Consider the following 23257-nt stretch of genomic DNA (forward strand, 5'->3'; position numbering starts at 1 on the left):
AATAGTACAAATAAGGAGCAAAGATATTTTGCAGATATGAGTTTGCAGTTGACTCAGATTTTTTACAGCTTTTCCATATTAGTCCACATCTCTGTTAGTTACAAATGATACCATGGATTAAATATCAAGATCTGCCATGAAAAGCATAGATGAGGAGAGAAAATGTGAAACATAGGGAGTAGGGATTAGAAAAGGGGGGAAGGGGTTCTGAAACTATAGATGAAAAGATATACTGGAGTAAAGTTATTGATTTGTAACTTGACACATTTTACAAATATGTAAAGGGAGAGGGTATGTAGATATATATGATAAAGATAATATATAAAGATGCCAAGAGCTTTTGTGACCTAATATATATTATGAGACATTCAGGAAAGGTTCGTTGACAGAAGAAGAAATACGTATCTTAGAAGATAATGTATGTATGTGTTTTAATCAAACAACTCTCCCCACCCCCAACAGCTGTGCATCTCTGAATTGTTTATATATTATCACAATTCTCACAAAAAGTTGTGAATTTTGTTTACTTACCAATTACATTTCCTCATAAGTTATTGATTTTTTTAGATTATAGATTACAATGACCCGTAAGATAACTACTTCATTAACTTATTGTGCTTGGGAATGTTTTCAGAGTATACTACTTAATTTCTAATTATTCATATAACTGCTTTTATTGCAGTAAAGTGTGTTGAAATTTTCATGTGCCTTTCTTTAACAGTTTCTTAAATAACATGGAAAATATGATATTGTGTGTCCTCTAATTTTAAATTTTAATGAGACTGCTAATTTTAGTATTAAACATCAATATTTTAAGCAACTGGGTTAGAAATAAATTATGAAAATAAAGAATATACAATGTGTGTATTGTTAGTAGCTTGATTAATGAAATCAGGCTAATTTTTGCACTGAATAATTACATAGTCACATGTAACTAAACATTTTCTTTTTGCATTATTAGAGAAATACAATACAAATGAATTTTTCTTAATTTCTGTTTCTCAGAAAATTTTAAGAGCTTGCATTGAACAAGTGAAAAAGTATCCAGAATTCTATACTCTCCACGAGGTCACCAGCTTAATGGGATTCTTCCCATTCAGAGTAGAGATGGGATTAAAGTTAGAAAAAACTCTTCTTGCATTGGTAAGATTTATCATCAGAGGATATAAGCTTTTTTTTTGCCCAAAATATCATACATATGTGTGTGTGTATATACACGTATATATATATACACACACATATATATACGTGTGTGTGTGTGTGTGTGTATATACACATATATATTTTTTTTGGGGGGGGAGACAGAGTCTCACTCTTGTCACCTGGCATGTAATGGCATGATCTCAGCTCATTGCAACCTCTATCTCCCAAGTTCAAGTGATTCTCCTGCTTCAGCCTACCAAGTAGCTGGAATTACAGGTGCCCGCCACCATGCCTGGCAAATTTTTCTATATTTAGTAGGAAATGGGGATTTCACCATGTTGGCCAGACTGGTCTCGAACTCCTGACCTCAGGTGATCCACCCACCTCAGCCTCCCAAAGTGCTGGTATTACAGGAGTGAGCCACTGCCCCTGGCTCATGTATACTTTATATAGACATTATATTTAAATGTTAAGCAATAATTAGGTGACTTTAAAAATATGTAATACCAATCTGTTTCCCTTTGTTTTTATTCTATGGATACAAATACTTGATGTTTTTAAAAATGCCACTACTTTGTTCCTTGATTTTCTTTTCTTACCACCCATCTGAATGCCCCTGAATACAAGCAGCCCCTTTTTTTAATGGGATTTTATTTACAAACATATTGAAAGTAAGTGTGTGGAGAGGATATTTTGGAGTTTCTACCATCCCCTGTTATGATTTGTGTCTCCTAAAAGGAGAAGATAGACTTTAAAGTGGCAGGAAAAATTCTATGAAACTGACCTGGCATGATGGCTCACGCCTATAATTCCAGCACTTTGGGAGGCCGAGGCAGGCGGATCACTTGAAGTCAGGAGTTTGAGACCAGCCTGGCCAACATGACAAAACCCTGTTTCTACTAAAAATACAAAAATTAGCTGGGCGTGCTGACACACACCTGTTATTCCAGCTATTCAGGAGGCTGAGGTGACAAAATTGCTTGAACCCAGGAGGCAGAGGTTGCAGTGATCTGAGATCGTACCACTGCACTCCAGCCTGGGCAACAGAGAGAAACTTAGTCTCAAAAAAAAACCACAGGTAGTGGTTGTCAAGCAAAAATATTAATATCTTGACATGAAGTTTCTAAATCTGATGTTTACATTTAGTAGAATGATAAATTTCAAGTTAACAATTTCATATGATGAAAGATACTTTTCTTAGAAAAAAATACATTGCAATTTTTGCAATAAAATGATTACTATTTTTCATATTTAGGGCAGTGTAAAATATGTGAAAACAGTATTTCCCTCAATGCCTATGAAATTGCAGCTCTCAAAAAGCGATATATCTACCATCGAAACGTCAGAACAAACAGCTGAAGCTATGCATTATGTAAGTACCAAGGCAGCATTGGATCTTCCTAAATAATCTTTTATATCTCACAAAATATATCTAACCCGATTGTCCTAAAGTCTCCTTTCTGACTTTTTTTGTTCTTTACTTTATTGAAGAAATTTTCAATAAGTATAACCAAGTAACAAATTACTTGTTGTTTTTCAGGATATTAGTAAAGATCCAAATGCAGAGAAGCTTGTTTCCAGATATCACCCTCAGATAGCTCTAACTAGTCAATCATTATTTACCTTATTAAATAATCATGGACCAACGTACAAGGAACAGTGGGAAATTCCAGTGTTTATTCAAGTAATACCTGTTGCAGGTTTGTGATTTGCTATGTCAAATAATGCTCTCAAAAAAGAGAGGTTGGACCGTGTGTTCTCACTCATAAATAGGAGTTGAACAATGAGAACGCATAGGCACAGGGAGGGAAACAACACACACCGGGGCCTTTCGAGGGGTGGGGGGCAAGGGGAGGGAGAGCATTAGGACAAATACCTAATTTGTGCAGGGCTTAAAACCTAAATAACAGGTTGGTAGGTACAGCAAACCACCATGGTACATGTGTACCTATGTAACAAACCTGCACATTCTCCACATGTATCCCCAACTTAAAGTAAAATTTAAAAAAAGAAAAAAAAAAGAGAGGTTGGAACCATTTCATTTCAGCTGTCTAAATATAGACAAAGCACTGATTTGAGGAGGACGTAAGTTTGACACTTACATTCAGTAAAACTTTTTATGTATAAAGCTACTATAGGCTCAGCACTACTAAATGAATTAATTAGGTCTATAGCACTTGTAGTCGTATTTAAGGGTGAGAGCGACAAAATGATGGCATAGGGTGGCCGAGAAATACATGAAATGGTCAGGTTGTTCTGTCTTTCACGGAAATGAAAGGAATGTAGTACTTTAGTAGACAACCTCAAATGGGTGAATTTCCATGACTTATTTACTTGTCTGTTACTGGAATTTGGAATTACAGTAAGTCTATACATATAAGCGTAGGGTAGTCTGTCTTTCAACAATAAAATTAATATTTGCATATTAATTCCTGTATATAAGAAATTATTTCCCTCCTGTTTTGATTCATATTTAATTTTTTATTTTTTAAATATCTTTCAGAATTAATATTATATGTTACAGCATAAATATAATAAGTGAAAGATTATGTCTATTGAAACAAAACTACAAATTAGAGTTAAATGTAATATATTCTCTGTGGTAAATATTTCATCATTTTTTGCAAGTTCTTATAAGAAACTGAGTAATAATGACAGTAAGAATATAACAGTAAAAACTAGAAATCCTTTTTAAACATTGTTAGAAAGACATTTTTCTTCTGCCAGTTGGATTTTCTTGCCCTTAGATTTCTAAAGGACTTGAATATCTTCTAGTCTAAGGGTAGCAAATATATGGGACATGTGCTGCCATTCTCCTGTGTCTCTTTGTTTGGTGATCCTTATGTCATACATCCTGTTTTTAAAAAATGTATCATGATTAGATACTAATCACCTCTTTCTTTGGTTTCTGTTTTAAGGTTCAAAACCGGTTAAAGTAATATATATTAATTCACCACTTCCCCAAAAGAAAATGACTATGAGAGAGAGAAATCAAGTCTTTCATGAAGTTCCATTAAAATTTATGATGTCCAAAAACACATCTGTTCCAGTCTCTGCAGTCTTTATGGACAAACCTGAAGAGTTTATATCTGAAATGGACGTATGTAATTTTTTTTTCCCCTAAGGGGAATGTACTTGTTTATCCTTTTGAAGCGTAAAGTTTTATTGCAAATCCCTAAACCTAGTAGTTAAAAATACAGGCTTTAGATTCAAACTTAAATTGAATTTCAAGTCTAGGTAGACTTTAGGCAACTAACTTAACCTCCCTCAGCCTCACTTTTCTCTTTTCATACATGAAAGCAAGTAGTACCTACTTGACAAGGTTATTATGAGGTTTAAGTTTGATATTTTATGTTGAAGGGTGAGCACAGTTTTTAGTTATGTATGTAGTGAAAACTCATTGATGGTGGTGGTTAATGTGAGGTTTTGTTTAATTGGTCTCATTCATATTCAAGAGCTTTATTTTTTTGAGATGGAACCTCTCTGTGTCACCCAGGCTGGAGTGCAGTGGTACAATCTCTGCTCACTGCAACCTCCGCCTCCTGGGTTCAAGCGATGCTCCTGCCTCAGACTCCCGAGTAGCTGAGATTACAGGTGTGCACCACCATACCCGGCTAATTTTTTTGTATTTTTAGTAGAGACAAGATTTCACCATGTTGGCCAGGCTGGTCTCAAACTCCAGACCTCAGGTGATCCACTCGCCTCAGCCACCCAAAGTGCTGGGATTACAGGTGTGAACCACTGCATCTGACCCATATCTAAGTTTTTAAGTGTGAAAAGGAACAGATGAGTTTAATTTGATTGGTACAGAAAGTATTTGGCCAGATTGTTAATCTTAAGTATACTTAGTAGCTGTGTGACCTTGGGCAGATTACATAATATCTCTGTGTCTAGTTTGCTTATCTGTAAAATGGGCATCATGATATTACCTAACTCATAGGATTGTTCAGGTTTAAATGAATTTATACATAAAAAGCATTTAGAATAACACTTGGCACTCTGTAAATATTAGCTTTTATTATTCTGTATTGTAAAATATTTTTTCCATGATTTTTAAATACATTGTTTATAGAGAACTTGATTCATTCATTCCATAAGTTTTTATTGAGCAGATACTATTCTATGCAGGGAGGAAGCAGCAGTGAATAAAAACAAAACCTATTTTCCCTCAGACCTTAAATAAGTGGTAGAGGGCCCAAATACAGTAAAAAAGCAGGTAGTGGTAAATGCTATGGAGAAAAATAGAGTAGGCTAAGGGGAAATAGAGATATAGGTGGGGAAGGGGTCATTTTATATTCATGATTAAGAAGGCTTTTCTGAGGACAGGAAATGTGAACAGAGACTTGAGTAAAATGAGGAAGCAAACAAAAGTTTAAAATAAAATATAGAAATGTTTTTATTGTACTTTAGAGCTCACACAATTTTAAGGATATTGGCCTTTTGGTTTTTATATTTATGTTTTTCTCTTTGCTATTTGCCTTTTTATATTTTTATGATACACATGTCATAAAGCACTTTTAACTTTTGTTTTCTTCTTACACATTTTACTTTTAAAACTCTGCCTACAACTTATATTGAGGTGAATGTCAGGCAGTAACAAGAAGAAACATGAGGTAGAAGAAGGATAAAAATTGACGGTGGCTTCTTTCAATAATGGTAGGCCAGGTAATTGGGACCCTTCTTTTATTGATGACATCTAAAAAAGCTGGACAGATATTAAAATGTCTTTCTTAGAAGCATGAAAAAGCTAACAAGATAGTGAGGAATTGTAGGGCTGAGGTACTGAAGAAGACAGGATTCCTAGAAGGTCAGCCTATTACTTAGGGTTATTTTTGCCTTGGATTATATTTGCCAGTTCTGAAGAGGCAACTAAGAAAATGAACTGTGCTTTTGGCAGCATCATAAGACTAGAGGGATAAAAGGAAAAGTTCAGTTTTCCACCAAGGGCCTGGACCCCAAAGGGGCTGCACCTCAGGAGTCAGGGTGAAGCAGAAGTAAATGAGCCTTCTCTGAGATTGTAGCCTGAGTTTTCAGGCCCTGAACTTGGAGTAAAATGCTTTTTCTACATTGCAGGCGTCTTCAGACACCTAGGAAAGTAACTAAAAATGAGAGAAGAATAATGCATTTTTTTGTAGCCTCAAATTATTATACCTCTTAATGTCTATTAGCCTAATTTTTGTTGCTAAGTATTCTGTGATTATTTTGATTTCTGTAGTCCAACAATTTGGAATGTTTTTAAATTTCCAAGTGCTTGAGTTTATTGTTTGTTAACATTTTTCTTAATGATATCTAATTTTATTTCCTTCTGAACATAGAATAAGACTTTATCAGATTCTGCTTTGGTCTATATTGAGATTTTCTTTGTATATTAATTTATAGTCCATTTTTTGAAATGCCCTTTGGATTCTTGGGGGAAGGGAAAAGGTTTATCTTTGTAATCTGTTTACATATATATTTTCAATCTTTCATATATATTCTCATTATTTAATATTATTCATACCTTCTGTATTTTTTTATTTTTTACTTAGAGACAGTATCTCATTGACCTGGTATAATTGTATTTCTGTCAAATTTTTCTTTTATTTTTCAGTTTATGTAATAAAAATTTATGACCACTATCTGTTTACCATGGATTTTCTCTTTTTTCAAACTAGCATTTCTCCCTTTTCTATCTAACGCTTTTTGCCTTGATTTCTGCTTTGTCTAACACTTACACTGCTATTCTTCCTCTTTTTATCTCTTGATGGCATCTGTAGTTGTTTTGTTTTTAACCTTTTTGTGTAGGAATGTCTCACGTAAGCAGCATATAGTTTAATTTTACTTTTTTACTGAATTTGGTAGTCTTTTAGTAGGAATTACCATTCACTAGCTACCATTTACTGAGAGGTTACTTACTATGTGACAGGCACTATGCCAAGAGATTTTCTGTATATAATTTCTCACTTAATCTTTAGAACAAATCCAAGAAGATGCCCCTGCTATACCTGTTTTAGAGATGAGGCAGTTGAAGTTCAGCGAGGTTAAGTAACTTACATGAGTTGATCTTTCTTACTCACTACTGATGGCTGTTAGAACCTTTCTCTTAAATCCTGCACTGTAAGGCTAGTGGATGTACATAACCAATTACCAAATTTCTACGGTATTTAAAGTGCTCTGTCAGATTGAAGAGAGATCTTCTGGTACTTGTCTCCTTGTAGAGGGGACAATGTATTCCTGAATAAGTTAAAGCTGTGTGTAGTTTTTCCATTACCAAAACAGCACATGAAAAACAACATTTATGACTTCATGTCTCAGAATACAATAAACCACCTTCTGTCCATTTCTGCCCCATGTTTTATTGCTGAGAGTTGTTTTCCCTGAGTAGTTGTGGAAAGAAAGTCACTGGTTGATACTAAGGGTGCACCAGAAGCTGGCAACACTTCTCTGGCCGCATTAGAAAGCAGCGCCCTCACAGTGGCAGGGGGACTTTCCTCCTGGTCAGCTAAGACCAAGTGTCTCTGCAAGAGTCTATAGAGTAGACATAAATGAAAATCTACCTCCCGTTTGGCTCTACATTTCTTTTTTGTGGTCTTGTCTATTTTTTTTTTTTTTTTTTTTGATTAGTTGAAATTCCTCTTGAGATGTAGTAGTTCGTAAATGTTCCATTTCTTGTGCTATTACAACTTGGCAAATTTGCCTGTTATCATGAACATTTCAATGGGAAGATAAGGTTAATAATAGTTGGCAGTAGTTTGTTGTCATCTTAGGCAAGAACCTTTTATAACCATTAGACTTTTCTTTCTACTTTAAAAGAGCATGAAGTATGTATGAGAGAGATAGGGACATTAAGAGATAGGTAGGGTAGCTTGAAATTTTTACTAATACTTTACCAATTTATTTACTTAAGATGTCCTGTGAAGTCAATGAGTGTCGAAAAATTGAGAGTCTTGAAAACTTGTATCTGGATTTTGATGATGATGTCACAGAACTTGAAACTTTTGGAGTAACCACCACCAAAGCATCAAAGTCACCAAGTCCAGCCAGTACTTCCACAGTACCTAAAATGACAGATGCTCCTACAGCCCCCAAAGCAGGAACTACAACTGTGGCACCAAGTGCACCAGACATTTCTGCTAATTCTAGAAGTTTATCTCAGATTCTCATGGAACAATTGCAAAAGGAGAAACAGCTGGTCACTGGTATGGATGGTGGCCCTGAGGAGTACAAAAATAAAGATGATCAGGGATTTGAATCATGTGAAAAGGTATCAAATTCTGACAAGCCTTTGATGCAAGATAGTGACTTGAAAACATCTGATGCCTTACAGTTAGAAAATTCTCAGGAAATTGAAACTTCTAATAAAAATGATATGACTGTACATATGGTACATGCTGATGGTGAAAGACCTAATGTTCTGGAAAACCTAGACAGCTCAAAGGAAAAGACTGTTCGATCAGAAGCAGCTAAAACTGAAGATACAGTTCTCTGCAGCAGTGATACAGATGAGGAGTGTTTAATCATTGATACAGAGTGTAAAAATAATAGTGATGGAAAGACAGCTGTTGCGGGTTCTAACTTAAGTTCTAGACCAGCTAGTCCAAATTCTTCTTCAGGACAGGCTTCTGTAGGAAAGCAGACTAATAGTGCTTGTAGTCCAGAAGAGTCATGTGTTTTAAAAAAACCTATCAAACGAGTATATAAAAAATTTGATCCAGTTGGAGAGATTTTAAAAATGCAGGATGAGCTCTTAAAGCCAATTTCCAGAAAAGTACCCGAATTGCCCTTAATGAATTTAGAAAATTCTAAACAGCCTTCTGTTTCTGAGCAATTGTCTGGTCATTCAGACTCCTCTAGTTGGCCGAAATCGGGATGGCCTTCTGCATTTCAGAAGCCAAAAGGACGTAAGTAAATATTTACAAAGAGCTTACAGCATTTTACTTGTTCTTTTTCCTTAGGTTTTTCTCCCTCATTCCTTTACTTTGTTACAACCTGTTTTGTAATTGTCATATAGTCATTGATAATTCATTTTTTCAGTCTATTGATCAGTATTTCAGCTTCCAAAATGTCCTCTCTAGATATGTATACAAAGGCGTATGGGTCTTGTGACTTGTGTTTATGTAACATGTACAGTGACTGCTAAGCTATAGTAAAGTGATTTGTCAAACTGATGAAGGGTAAGTGCATCCAGAATAATCATAAACATTGATTGATTTAAAAATTATTTATACTTGGTATTGGACTGCAGTTTTATACTTTTTGGTTTTGTGAAATCTGCTCCTCAGCTCTGCCTAGATTAGGAATAGCATTACTTTTTAAACTCTTTTTCTTTTCTCACATTGTATGCTGTCTCACGAATTTATACTTTGCCTAGAGTTCGTCGTGAAGGTTAAAAGGAGAAGAACCTTAAAGCTAGGATTTCAGCTCTTACTGCAGTTCCAGTAAAAGTAAACAGAAATGGTAATAGTGTGAAGGTCCATTAGGCAGAGTAGAAAATTAAAGATGATAGAAGTTTTAAAATAGGTAATTGAATTGTTATATCCTTGATTATGCTGGGTAAAGAGCTAATATATTTTAAAAATGAGAAATACTATTTTTAAAGGTTTGCCGTATGAACTTCAGGACTATGTTGAAGATACATCGGAATACCTAGCTCCTCAGGAAGGAAATTTTGTGTATAAGTTATTTAGCCTGCAAGACCTGTTGTTACTTGTACGCTGTAGTGTCCAAAGGATAGAGACAAGACCACGTTCTAAAAAACGGAAGAAAATCAGAAGAGTAAGTAGTTATTCGTGGAGTTAGAATGTGATCACGTAAATAATCAACAGATACTTAACATGCCATTACTATGAAGTTTAAATTGCTGAGCACTCTTAGTAGTATCTTCAGGTTGAATTTTGTTTTTTTGTTTTTTTGTTTTTTTACTAAAATACTGAGATCAATTTTAATAAGGGAAAGTGTTTCTATATAGTAGCCATAAATGCTGGTAACATTCATGCTTGGAATATACAAATTGAGCATCCCTAATCCAAAATTCAAAATGCTCCAAAGTTTGAAAGCTTTTGAGCTCTGACATGGTATCCCAAGTGGAAAATTCCACCACACGTGACCTCATATGATGAGTCACAGTCCAAAATCCAGTCAAAACTTGGTTTCATTTGTAAAATTATATAAAATGTTGTATAAAATTACCCTCAGGCTCTATGTATATGGTGGGTATGAAACATAAATGAGTTTTGTGTTTAGACTTGAGTCCTGTCCCCAAGATATCTCATTATGTATATGTAAATATTCCAAAATCTGAAACACTTCTGGTCCCAGGCATTTCAGATAAGGGATACTCCACCTGTATAAACTTTATAAAAAACTGCATCATCATAGATTACATCTAGATTGGCACATATATTCCTGTTTTCTCTGGGAATTTGGATTTCCGTTATTACATGTGAACTCGAGCTCTTTTCTGTCTGTCTTTGGGGCTCTTTCTTGACTTGCTTTAGAAGTCCAAGTAGAACTTTTGAAAGATGGCCTTTCACACACATTTAAGGTCTTTTCAGGATTGTTAGAAGACCAAATCTCTTCCTTTCTTTTTCTCCCTGTTGTTTCTTTTGGGTTTGATATAAATATTTTCCTCAGGAAAAAAATGTATACTGCAATTTGAGTAATTACTTCTTTTAATAATTTTTCGTATTTGAAATTCTCTTTCAGATTAGTTTGCATTTTTTTGTGTATGACTGCCGAATTCTGATAAAGGGAATCTGTTTCCTTTAATTTTTCTTGAGGATTTTTTCTGTTGTATATATTTGTCACAGTACACATTTGAAAAAACAAGTTTTGGTGTCTCTGTCTCTTGTTACCTAACTTACTGCCCAATAAGAATCATCACTGACCACTTTGAATGTCAGTGTGTTTTGAGGTAGGGATCAGGTGAATCCAGACTAGTGATGTTCTAGTATTGATCCTTGTGGAGTACTTCCTGACTACTGTATCATATTAAAGAATAACTGGGCCGGGCGGGGTACCTCAAGCCTGTAATCCCAGCACTTTGGGAGGCTGAGGTGGGTGGATCACGAGATCAGGAGATCGAGACCATCCTGGCTAACATAGTGAAACCCCATCTCTACTAAAAATACAAAAAATTAGCCAGGTGTGGTGGCGGGCGCCTGTAGTCCCAGCTACTTGAGAGGCTGAGGCAGGAGAATGGTGTGAACCTGGTAGGCGGAGCTTGCAGTGAGCCGAGATCGCACCACTGCACTCCAGCCTGGGCAACAGAGTGAGACTCCGTCTCAAACAAAAAAAGAGAAAAAAGAAAATGTTGTAAGTAGTACTATTTAAACTAGTTAGGTAAAAGTATATCCCCCATCAGTGTTTCCTACCTAAAAACCAACTTACTTAAATAGAGCTTTGAAATACTTAGAAGTCTCTTCAACCTCTGCTGTCCAAGAACTTCATCTCTTCTTTGTTTTTCCTTGGTTCTTCAATTATTTTAGTTGTCATTTTAGTTTCCAGTATCATTTATGTTTCCTTACCAAAACTCTGCTTAATAAGAGTTGCACTTTAAAGGAGAACTTAAAACATCAGCCAGTCTAAAGTGATGGGATAAAATAAAGAGTCTAGGCCAGGCACAGTGGCTCACGCCTCTAATCCCAACTCTTTTGGAGGCCGAGGCAGGTAGATCACCTGAGGTCAGGAGTTCAAGACCAGCCTGGTCCACGTGGCGAAACCCCATCTCTACTAAAAAAAATACAAAACTTAGCCGGGCGTGGTGGTGCACCTGTAAACCCGGCTGCTCGGGAGGCTGACGCAGGAGAATCCCTTGAACCTGGGAAGTGGAGGTTGCAGTGAGCTGAGGTTGTGCCATTGCACTCCAGCCTAGACAACAAGAGTGAAACTCCATCTCAAAACAAAAGAATAATAAAGAAGCTAATTTGAACCACAAGACAAAACAGAATTTTCTGAGTTCGTTACATGATTATGAAATCCACACCCAGGAACTTTGGATGATTTCATAATATCTATTACTGTCTGTCTCAGTTAACCAAGTATCCTAAGTGCTTTATGTGAAAAATTGGAACAGAACCAAGAAAAACTTTTACTTGGGGAGCCACTTATCAAGGGAAAAAAATAGTAAATTTTATTTTTATAGTATGAAAATTTTGATTATCCTTAAATTTTTTTTTTTTTTTTGAGACGGAGTCTCGCTCTGTCGCCCAGGCTGGAGTGCAGTGGCCGGATCTCAGCTCACTGCAAGCTCCGCCTCCCGGGTTCACGCCATTCTCCAGCCTCAGCCTCCTGAGTAGCTGGGACTACAGGCACCCACCACCTTGCCTGGCTAGTTTTTTTTGCATTTTTTTAGGAGAGACGGGGTTTCACCGTGTTAGCCAGGATGGTCTCGATCTCCTGACCTCGTGATCCACCCGTCTCGGCCTCCCAAAGTGCTGGGATTACAGGCTTGAGCCACCACGCCCGGCTGATTATCCTTAAATTTTTACTTCAATTTTGGGATACTAAGCAAAGATGAAATGTTCAGGCCTTTTTTTCCCCTGGCTTCCTGGAGATGGCAGTAGAATACATACAGAAATTAAAACTGGTTTTAGGACTTGGTTTTATAGATAGAGTAGTTTATCAAAGAAAATCTCCCGAAGTATTTGCTTTTCAGAAATAATACATATTTTTAAATTTTAAAAAATATATGGAATTAACTCTGTTACTCATTTCTGATCCAGAAATGTGATCCTTTTTCTCAGTCAACTTTTTTCTTAACTCTGCTGTAAACTAGCTATGTGTCCTTGAGGAAATTTCATTCATTCTTTTTTTTAAAAGAGACAAGAGTCTTGCTCTGTTGCCCAGGCAGGAGTGCAGTAGCACGATCATAGCTTACTGCTTCCTTGAACTTCTGGGCTCAACTGATTCTCCCACCTCAGCCTCCTGAGTAACTAGGACTGTAGGCTTGTGCCACATGCCCAGCTAATTTTTTTTTTTTTAATTTGTTACAGAGTCAGGGTCTTGCTAGTTTTTCCAGGCTAATCCTGAACTCCTGGCCTTAAGTAATCTTCCCACCTCAGCCTCCCAAAATGCTGGGATTACAGACTTGAGCCATTATACCTAGCCTGAGCAAATTTATTTATCTCGACCTTGTATTTGCTCTAAAGTTATGAGAGACTAAATCATATGCAGATAACCATTTGCTAGATTATATAGTAAAATGCTTTTAATGATAAAATTATCCTAATCCCATTTAATTTTGTTTTTAATTGAGAAAACACACTGGAGGCCTTACCTCCTGAAAATATGGTCCCTGAAACAATAGCTTGTTATTAATGCAAAACCTTGGACTCTACCCCAGATTCTACATTTTAACAAGATCACCAGATTTCTCACATGCATGTAGTTCAGGGGCAATCACATGAAACCGCACTTACTGTTGATAACAAAACTATTAGTGGATTTGAATCATTCTTACCACCAACATTGTGCCAAGCCCACTCTTTCAAGAATTAAGAAATATTTATGAAATATTTTCAAATCTGCAAATGGTAACATCTTAGTATAATTTCAAAAGTACTAATTAGCCTTATCAGTGCAAGTTAAGTACCTTAAATCATGTGTTTCTCTTTCTGCAACTGGAAATAGACTCCTGTTAAGAGCAGAGTTTTCTTTGAAGCTATAGCATAAGCACAGTGAACAACATGTATTTCTTTGCTTATGCTCCTTTAGACCAGTAATAGGTACAGTCATTTTACTTATGTAGTGTCCTGACCAGTGAATTTGGATGGATAATTTGTCAGATACTTCATGTCTGAAATAAAGCCGTTAAATTGAAGACAATGACAAACAGGTTTTAATGTAGGCATTATTGCTCTTTCATTTGTAGGATGAAACAAGCTGCTCAGAGTATTTGAGCCTGAGACAGTGTGACTCATGCTTTAAAGGAGCAAAAAAATTCTACCTTTTTTATCCTCTTGAGAATGACTAGTAAAAAAGTCATTCCTTCCCAGCATCTAGCTTTGAGTCTTTGGGCAACTATGTATGATGGGCTCTGTTGCAAGGATTCTGCTGTCATTCACATTCCCTGACAAATCAAACCTTGCCTATGTGGGGAGGTATGTCCATTTTGGTCAGAAATGGGAATGGTGAGGAGAGATCTCTTTTATCCATCCAACTTTTGGCACCAAACATTCTTCTATCCATCAGGCTTGAATGTATCCATCTTACAGTGTGAATCCTGCTGTAACTGAAAGGATGAAATAAGATTACCTGAAAGCATTCTGAAAGTGACAAAGTTGGATAGGCAAATGTATTTATTATTAATAGTAAATTAGTAGAGCTTTGAAAAAGTATAATCTTGCATTGCAGCAATTTCCAGTTTATGTACTACCAAAAGTAGAGTATCAAGCTTGTTATGGAGTTGAAGCTCTGACTGAAAGTGAACTTTGTCGCTTATGGACTGAAAGTTTATTGCATTCCAACAGCTCATTTTATGTTGGTAAGTTATACAGAAGTCTTTGTTCTCCTTTTTAATTTCCTTGTAATTACATACTTGTAAATTCAATTATGAATACTTCTATTCTGTACTTTTTTACTTTAGTTTTTATGTATGTATGTATTTATTTTTAGACAGGGTCTCTGTTACCCAGGCTGGAGTGTAGTCATGTGATCATAGCTCACTGTAACCTCAAACTCCTGGCCTCAAGTGATCCTCCTGCTGCAGCCTTCCAAGTAGCTGGGGCTGCAGGCATGTGCTACCATGCCCAGCTAATTTTTTTGCTTTTTATTGAGATGGGGTCTCATTATGTTTCCCAGACTAGTCTTGAACTTCTGGCCTCAAGCAATCCTCCTACCTTAGCCTCCAAGAGCTCTGATACTACAGGGATGACCTACCATGCTGACCTATTTTAGAAACACTTATTTAATAGTATAATCAAAAATATACATTTGTTTTCTAAAACAAGCTTCTTTTAAGGGTACTGTTTAATTGGTTAACTATTGATCTATACATTTATTTTGAAATTTTCTTATAATGACACTGCTTTTAAAACCTCAAATATGGCCGGGCGCGGTGGCTCACGCCTGTAATCCCAGCACTTTGGGAGGCCGAGGCGGGCGGATCACAAGGTCAGGAGATCGAGACCATGGTGAAACCCCGTCTCTACTAAAAATACAAAAAATTAGCCGGGCGCAGTTGTGGGCGCCTGTAGTCCCAGCTACTCGGGAGGCTGAGGCAGGAGAATGGCGTGAACCCGGGAGGCGGAGCTTGCAGTGAGCTGAGATCCGGCCACTGCACTCCAGCCTGGGCGACAGAGCGAGACTCCGTCTCAAAAAAAAAAAAAAAAAAAAAACCTCAAATATTTTGATGAAATGACTTTTTCCTTTGTTTTTGTTTTGTTTTTCTGGGGCATGGGGATTAGGCTGGAATTCAGTTTGCATTGGCTCAGTTCATGTACAGTTAACATCCTCACATAATAGATTACTTACTAGTCATTATTGGTAGTATTTCCTCCCACTGGAATGTCCAGTATCGAACATCTCAATGCATCCCATAAATCTCAATCCCTCCTAATCATCTCAGACTACTCCTCTGTGTAGTCTTTTGCTTCTTTGATCTCTCAGTGCGGTCTTTTACTTCTCTGTGAATTGTTGCTTTGTACTTTATTGTTCTCTCTTAACACCTATCCCTTCTTCCTGTTAGACAATAAACAGCTTAAGGTCAGAGTCTGATAAAATTCTGTATTGAGTCTAATAAAATTTTGTATTATAGTGGTTAGCTTGATTGCTTGTATGTAATAAATGCTATGAGGGTTTGTTTCTTAAAGAAAGGTTATTCACTTAAAATGTTTTTCCTGTTTTGGTTAATCAGTATTTTGTTTTCATGTTTTATGAGAGTATTAAGTAGATAATTGATTCTTTCTGCTTAACTCAAAAAAGGAAGTAGCTAAATGCACTAATTGGTGATAGGCTGCCTCCCTCCTCTTCCTTCATAAACATACTCGAAGTTTTTGTAGTAATTTTCAGTCTATAACCAGAATTTCAATGTTCCTCCAAAGACCTCACAATCTCAGTGTTAGCTACTTGAATGCAATTTGCCAGCCATATCATTTTAGGAAAGGACCAAATAAAAACTTATGAGTGAAATTTTGTTTAAAGTACTGACAGAGAACAGAGATTCATGACCAAAAAAAAAAAAAAATTTAAGGTTTCAGTTTTTAAATGTACAGTTTAACGTCAACTGTGTGGATTACTTCGTCTTAATTATTTTTTAAAATCCTAAGTAATCCTAACTGCTGATTATTCTCTATGAATCCTATCCTCTTGTAAGCCTTTCATTTCAATGTACTGGGATAGTATTTTTGGCTTCTGTGCCAAGTGTTTGGTGAAAAGCATATATTGTGTGGTTGTGGGATTTTGGTTTGTTTGGGGTTTTTTGGTGGGGTGTAGGTATGCGGGGGCGATATGTTTTTAAATACTATTTTAAAAACATCTGAGTTTTTGAGTTTTTTAAAATGTTGTTATAATACCCTTTTAATTTAAGGAAGATGTTCAAGAAAATCACTTGAAGTGCTTTTAAAAGTGGAGATTGCTGGCCCCACCCTGGAGTGTCTGATTTACTAGGTCTGTACTGGGACCTGAGACTTTCTCAGGTGGTACTGATGCTGCTAGTTTAGGGACCACACTTTGAGAATCAATTCTATAGCTTATAGTCTCTTTTTCCAGTAGAATAAACACACTTGTGATTTGTTTGTTCGCTTTGCTTTGCTATAAACATGTTCCCCACTTTCCCTAGTTGCAGTACTCTTTTTATCTTTTCCCTATAAAAACTTCAGGATTTACTCCTTTAAGACAATTTCCCACATAGTCTCATCGCAACTTCTGCATCCACCCTCCAACCCTATAATATTTATCAATTCTATATAGTTGACATACAGGCAGTCCTCACTTGGCTCACAGTTTCAATAAGCACAAGTTTTAGTTATGGCTGTGTGTTACCAGTAATTGTATAAAGTATAAGCTTCACTGCTGGCTCTTCAGTCCACAGATCACTACATAAATAACAGGCACATCATGATCAGTGACCAGTCATGTCACTTCTTTCAAAGTCTGTTTATAATTGGTTATTGTGTACCCATTGAGCTCATGCACAGAAAGCAGAGTGTGCAGTTGTGTTGACTCTTTGTCTCCCAGTGATACACCCATGTGATATTTTACCAAAGTAGGTAATCAAAAGAATCGGCCAACAAATATTAAAGCAAAGCAAAGAAACAAAAGGGGATACTGCCAGAAGTGAAATTTGAATGGAACATAAATGGAATTACAGAGGAAATAGCAGAGACTGGGAATGTTGGCACTGCTATTGTTCCAGTGACTCTAGATTTGCTGCTGCCAGACAAACTTAGTGAAAGCGTTGTGACATAAAGGATGAACAAGTGACACTGGCATAAGATTTTACACTAAACAAACTCCTGAAGATAATTTCATGATATTGAGAGCACAAAGGATACAGTGTCGGAAGCTGATCCTTAGGAATATAACGGTTCACCATGGCATTGAAAAGATGCATCCAGGCCGGGCGCAGTGGCTCAAGCCTGTAATCCCAGCACTTTGGGAGGCCGAGACGGGCGGATCACGAGGTCAGGAGATCGAGACCATCCTGGCTAACACGGTGAAACCCCGTCTCTACTAAAAATACAAGAAAATTAGCCGGGCGAGGTGGCGGGCGCCTGTAGTCCGAGCTACTCGGGAGGCTGAGGCAGGAGAATGGAGTGAACCCGGGGGGCGGAGCTTGCAGTGAGCCGAGATCGCGCCACTGCACTCCAGCCTGGGGCACAGAGCAAGACTCTGTCTCAAAAAAAAAAAAAAAAAAAAGAAAGAAAAGATGCATCCAGCCAGGTGAGGTGGCTCACGCTTGTAATCCCAGCACTTTGGGAGGCCGAGGCGGGTGGATCATTTGAGGTCAGAGTTAAAGACTGGCCTGGCCAACATGGTGAAACCCTGTCTCTACTAAAAATATAAAAAATTAGCTGGGCAGTAGTCACTTGTGCCTGTAGTCCCAGCTACTCAGGAAACTGAGACAGGAGAATCACATGAGCCTGGGAGGTGGAGGTTGCAGTGAGCCAAGATCACACCACTGCACTCCAGCCTGGCCAACAGAGTGAGCCCCTGTCTCAAAAAAGAAAAAGAAAAGATGCATTCTTCCTAGTAACAAGTTGTGCAAGAAGGTAACAAGCACTGTTCAAACTGCTCTTCACTAACGTTTCATAAAGAAATAAAACACTTTAGTGTTTTGAATTAAAGTGTACTAAAATATTTTACTGTTCTGTTCATTTTCCTGTATATTTATGATTGATAGTTTATAGTGTTTTGACAAAAATTTCAAAGGTAACCAAACAGTTGTAATTTTCCCCATTGATTGTTAAAATTGTAGGGTTTCAGCCCGTATGGTCATTTTTATGGTCCCCACACTGCATGCAAAGCAAGGAGTCACTATACACATATGAATGCATGTATGCTTGTATATGTTTATGTGCATATATGTATGAATGAATGCTTGTATATAAAGTCTTTATTTTTATTATACATAGATTTTATTTGTCCTCTCTAAATCAGTGCTTTCCAACCTTGATGCAGATAAATATTTGTACAGCACACTGTGATATATAAGAGAGATTGCTTGTAGCTGAAGGGCAATAGCCAGGGAGCTTTTGCCATCCCCAGCATTGCTTAGCTGCCTGAAGGGCTGAGGTGATGAGTATCTTAAGCACATATATATCTTATTTGAGGCCAACAGATTAGAAAGCTCCAATGTTGAGAGAGTTGTGAACTCCTTGAGGAGGTAGATCCTCAGAGCACTTAGTATGGTATTGTCTGTATAGTTATTTTTGACAGACCATAATTGACACACACTATAATACTTTTTTAAATGAATTTCTTTCAAAAGGTAAGAACTATTAGTCTTCTCAAAGACATAATTAGTAAACATCTAAAAGTTATGCTTAATATTTCCTTTCTGTGGTTATTAAATCATTATAATGTGTCTTTGTTATTAGAAATGCCACTGTGTAATGAGTGTAATCAGTGTATGAGCATAAAGCAAATGAAAGGGGGCTTGGTAAGAAAATGAAACATTAAATTATGTGCAATTTTAATTGTCCCAGTGATTGACATCAGCTTTCCAGGTAATTTGTTTTGAGACCTAAATATTAGGAGTTAAAAAGATAAAAACAATTTGTTTTCAACATTGATACGTGTTAAATTCTCATCATGCCAGTTGATGTTTTTAACTATGGTACAATACCTACGATTTTTGTGTTGACTTGATCATATAACATTTAACCCGGAACTATCTTTTTTTTTTTTTTTTTTTTTTTTTTTTTTTTTTTTTTGAGACGGAGTCTCGCTCTGCCGCCCAGGCTGGAGTGCAGTGGCCGGATCTCAGCTCGCTGCAAGCTCCGCCTCCCGGGTTTACGCCATTCTTCTGCCTCAGCCTCCCCAGTAGCTGGGACTACAGGCGCCCGCCACCTCGCCCGGCTAGTTTTTTTTTTTTGTATTTTTTAGTAGAGATGGTGTTTCACCATGTTAGCCAGGATGGTCTCGATCTCCCGACCTCGTGATCCGCCCGTCTCGGCCTCCCAAAGTGCTGGGATTACAGGCTTGAGCCACCGCGCCCGGCCCGGAACTATCTTTTATGTCACTCTTCCTTGGTATATTTCAGGACCTTAGCATCAGCTCTCAACCTGTTTTGTTTTAGAACATATGCATTACTTTTTAAAACAAAAGCATCATATTGAGAATTTGCTGTTTTGTTTTTTGGAATTCTAGATTCACATTGTGTTTGTAAAAAAAAAGGAAGAGTCGGGGCCGGGTGCTGTTGCCCACACCTGTAATCTTAGCACTTTGGGAGTCCAAGGCAGGTGGATTGCTTGAGGCCAGGAGTTCGAGACCAGCCTGGCCAACATGATGGAACCCCATCTCTACCAAAAATACAAAAAAAAAAAAAAAGATAGCTGGGAGTGGTGGCGGACAACTGTAGTCCTAGCTACTCAGGAGGCTAAGGCACAAGAATAGCTTGAACCTCAGAGGCAGACATTACAGTGAGCCAGGATCTCGCTATTGCACTCCAGCCCAGGAGACAGAGCAAGACTCTGTCTAAAATAAATAAATAAATGAATAAGACTTTGGCCAGGCTCAGTGACTCACGCCTGTAATCCCAGCACTTTGGGAGGCTGAAGCAGGTGGATCACCTGACGTCAGGAGTTCAAGACCAGCCTCACCAATGTGATGAAACCCAGTATCTACTAAAGATACAAAAAGTTAGCCGGGCCTGGTGGTGGGCACCTGTAATCCCGTCTACAGGGCAGGCTGAGGCAGGAGAATCGCTTGAACCCAGGAGGCGGAGGTTGCAATGAGCCAAGATCATGCCTCTGCACTCCAGCCTGGGCAACAAGAGCGAAACTTTGTCTCAAAAAGTAAGACTTGGAACTGACTGCTTTGATTTTTTTTTTTTTTAAACTGTAGGAAATCTTACAGTGTGCTTTAATAAATTTTTTTTTTTCAGACAGAGTCTTACTCTGTCGCCCAGGCTGGAGTGCAGTGGCACTGTATCGGCTCACTGCAACCTCCGTCTCCTGGGTTCAAACAATTGTCCTGTGTCAGCCTCCCAAGTAGCTGGGATTACAGGCGCCCACCACCATGCCTGGCTAATTTTTTAATATTTTTAGTAGAGGTGAGGTTTCACTATGTTGGCCAGGCTGGTCTCGAACTCCTGACCTCAGGTGATCTGCCTGCCTCAGCCTCCCAAAGTGCTGGGATTACAGGTATGAGCCACTGTCTCAGCCTAATTAAAAAATATGAAGCCAGATTTTCATAATCTAATTTTTACCTTCAGAACCAAGTGTGTCTTAGAAAGCCCCTGTACATTTGATTTTATCTGCTTGTTTTCATAATATGTACTTATTTCTCCTCACAAACGCCATACAAATATAACTTTAATAGGAATTAGAAACACCAGTATTTTAATAGTTGTTGTTCATGAATTGTAGGCTTTGAAATGATTTTGTATGTTTGGACATGTGTAAACTTTTATATATTCAGCAAATATTTTAGAATGAATATAAATGTTTTATAATCTGAATTATGTCATTTTAAAATATAGCTGTACTTAAGACTTAATAAAATGTATATTTCTACTAAATATAAAATTTATTTACAGTTATTAAAATTTGTAAAAGCATCTTTAAGGAGACAGGATAACTTGGTTTTTTGTTTTCTAAATACTGCAATTGCTTGTTCTTTTTAAGTTTGATATTTTATTTTAGGGCATATTGATGCATTTACTTCAAAACTTTTTCTGCTGGAAGAAATTACTTCAGAAGAATTAAAAGAAAAGCTTTCAGCACTCAAGTAAGAAAGTTTACTTTGTGGTGAGAATTGAAAAACTTGTTAATGTGATCATTAATTTTTCTTTAAATATTGTTTAAGCTTAAAGTATTTTCAAGACTTTTAATCCTTTTATGTATAGAGGTCTCATTGGACCCAGTTTTGTTTTGTCTTGTTTTTGTTCTTTGTGTTTTTGAGACAGAGTCTCTTTCTGTCACCCAGGCTGGAGTGCAGTGGTGTGATCTCGGCTCACTGCAGCCTCAGCCTCCCTGGTTCAAGGGATCCTCCCACCTCAGCCTCCTGAGTAGGGACTACAGGCATGCAGCAGCATGCCCAGCTCATTTTTGTATTTTTCGTAGAGACAGGGTTTCACCATGTTGCCTGGGCTGTTTTCAAACTCCTGAACTCAAGCAATCTGCCTGCCTCAGGCTCCCAAAATGCTGGGATTACAGGCATGAATCACCATGCCTGAGCAGCAGTATGTTTTGTTTTGTTTTTGTCTGTTTATTGATAGATGACGGTTATATATATTTTGGGGTACATGTGATTTTTTTTTTTTTTTTTTTTTTTTAGATGGAGTTTCACTCTTTTTGCCCAGGCTGGAATGCAATGGTGCAATCTTGGCTCACTGCAACCTCCACCTCCCGGGTTCAAGCAATTCTACTGCCTCAGCCTCCGGAGTAGCTGGGATTATAGGCATGCACCACCATGCCCAGCTAATTTTGTATTTTTAATAGAGATAGGGTTTCTCCATGTTGGTCAGGCTGGTCTCGAACTCCCGATCTTAGGATCGGGATCTTAGGAGGCCTCGGCCTCCCAAAGTGCTGAGATTACAGGTGTGAGCCACCATACCCAGCCTTACATGTGATATTTTAATACCTATATACAATGTGTAATGACCAAATCAAGATAATTGGAATATCCTTCACCTCAAACATTTATCTTTGTGTTAGTAACATTACAATTCTTCCCTTCTAGCTATTTTGATATATACACTAAATTATTATGAATTGTAATTTCCCTACTATGGTATTGAATACTAGAAGTTACTCCTCCTGTCTAACCCCTTAACCAACTTCTCATTTCTCCCATCCATTTCCTTCTCAGCCTCTTGTAACTGCTATTCTGTATCTCCATGAGATCCACTTTTTTTGGCTTCCACATATGATTGACAGCATGCAGTATTTGTCTTTCTGTGCCTGGTTTATGTAACGACTTCCAGTTCTTTCCATGATGGAAATACCAGAATTTCATTTCTTTTTTTTCTCTTTTTTTTTTTTTTTTTTTTTTTTTTTTTTGAGACGGAGTCTCGCTCTGTCGTGCAGGCTGGAGTGCAGTGGCCGGATCTCAGCTCACTGCACCGCCTCCGGGGTTCACGCCATTCTCCTGCCTCAGCCTCCCGAGTGGCTGGGACTACAGGAGCCCGCCACCTCGCCCGGCTAGTTTTTTGTATTTTTTTAGTAGAGATGGGGTTTCACCGCGTTAGCCAGGATGGTCTCGATCTCCTGACTTTGTGATCCGCCCATCTCGACCTCCCAAAGTGCTGGGATTACAGGCTTGAGCCACTTGCACCGGGCCAGAATTTCATTTCTTTTATGGCTGAATATACCTGTGTGTGTGTGTAGGTGTGTGTGTGTGTGTGTAGGGGTGTGTGTGTGTGTATGTGTGTATGTGTGTGTGTGTCTGTAATCACATTTTCTTTATTCATTCATCCATTGATGGAGCCCAGACCCAATTTGTGATCTGTTTATATTATCTCCATCTCCAA

General features: G+C 37.6%; 1 protein-coding gene across 4 annotated transcripts in view; it reads left to right on the forward strand.

Annotated features, from left to right (window-relative positions):
* LOC105489261 (interactor of little elongation complex ELL subunit 2) overlaps positions 1-23257 on the forward strand; it is a 58494-nt gene that overhangs the window by 22071 nt on the left and 13166 nt on the right. For all 4 annotated transcript variants that reach the window (XM_071099366.1, XM_071099369.1, XM_071099367.1 and 1 more), the window contains 8 exons: positions 1006-1143; positions 2399-2515; positions 2684-2843; positions 4062-4243; positions 8030-9023; positions 9722-9897; positions 14476-14605; positions 21429-21513. In XM_071099366.1, the coding sequence (XP_070955467.1) occupies positions 1006-1143; positions 2399-2515; positions 2684-2843; positions 4062-4243; positions 8030-9023; positions 9722-9897; positions 14476-14605; positions 21429-21513 (1982 nt within the window). The remainder of the gene's footprint in view (positions 1-1005; positions 1144-2398; positions 2516-2683; positions 2844-4061; positions 4244-8029; positions 9024-9721; positions 9898-14475; positions 14606-21428; positions 21514-23257) is intronic.

Source organism: Macaca nemestrina, chromosome 7 (assembly GCF_043159975.1).
Source record: "Macaca nemestrina isolate mMacNem1 chromosome 7, mMacNem.hap1, whole genome shotgun sequence".
NCBI classification, from domain to species: domain Eukaryota; kingdom Metazoa; phylum Chordata; class Mammalia; order Primates; family Cercopithecidae; genus Macaca; species Macaca nemestrina.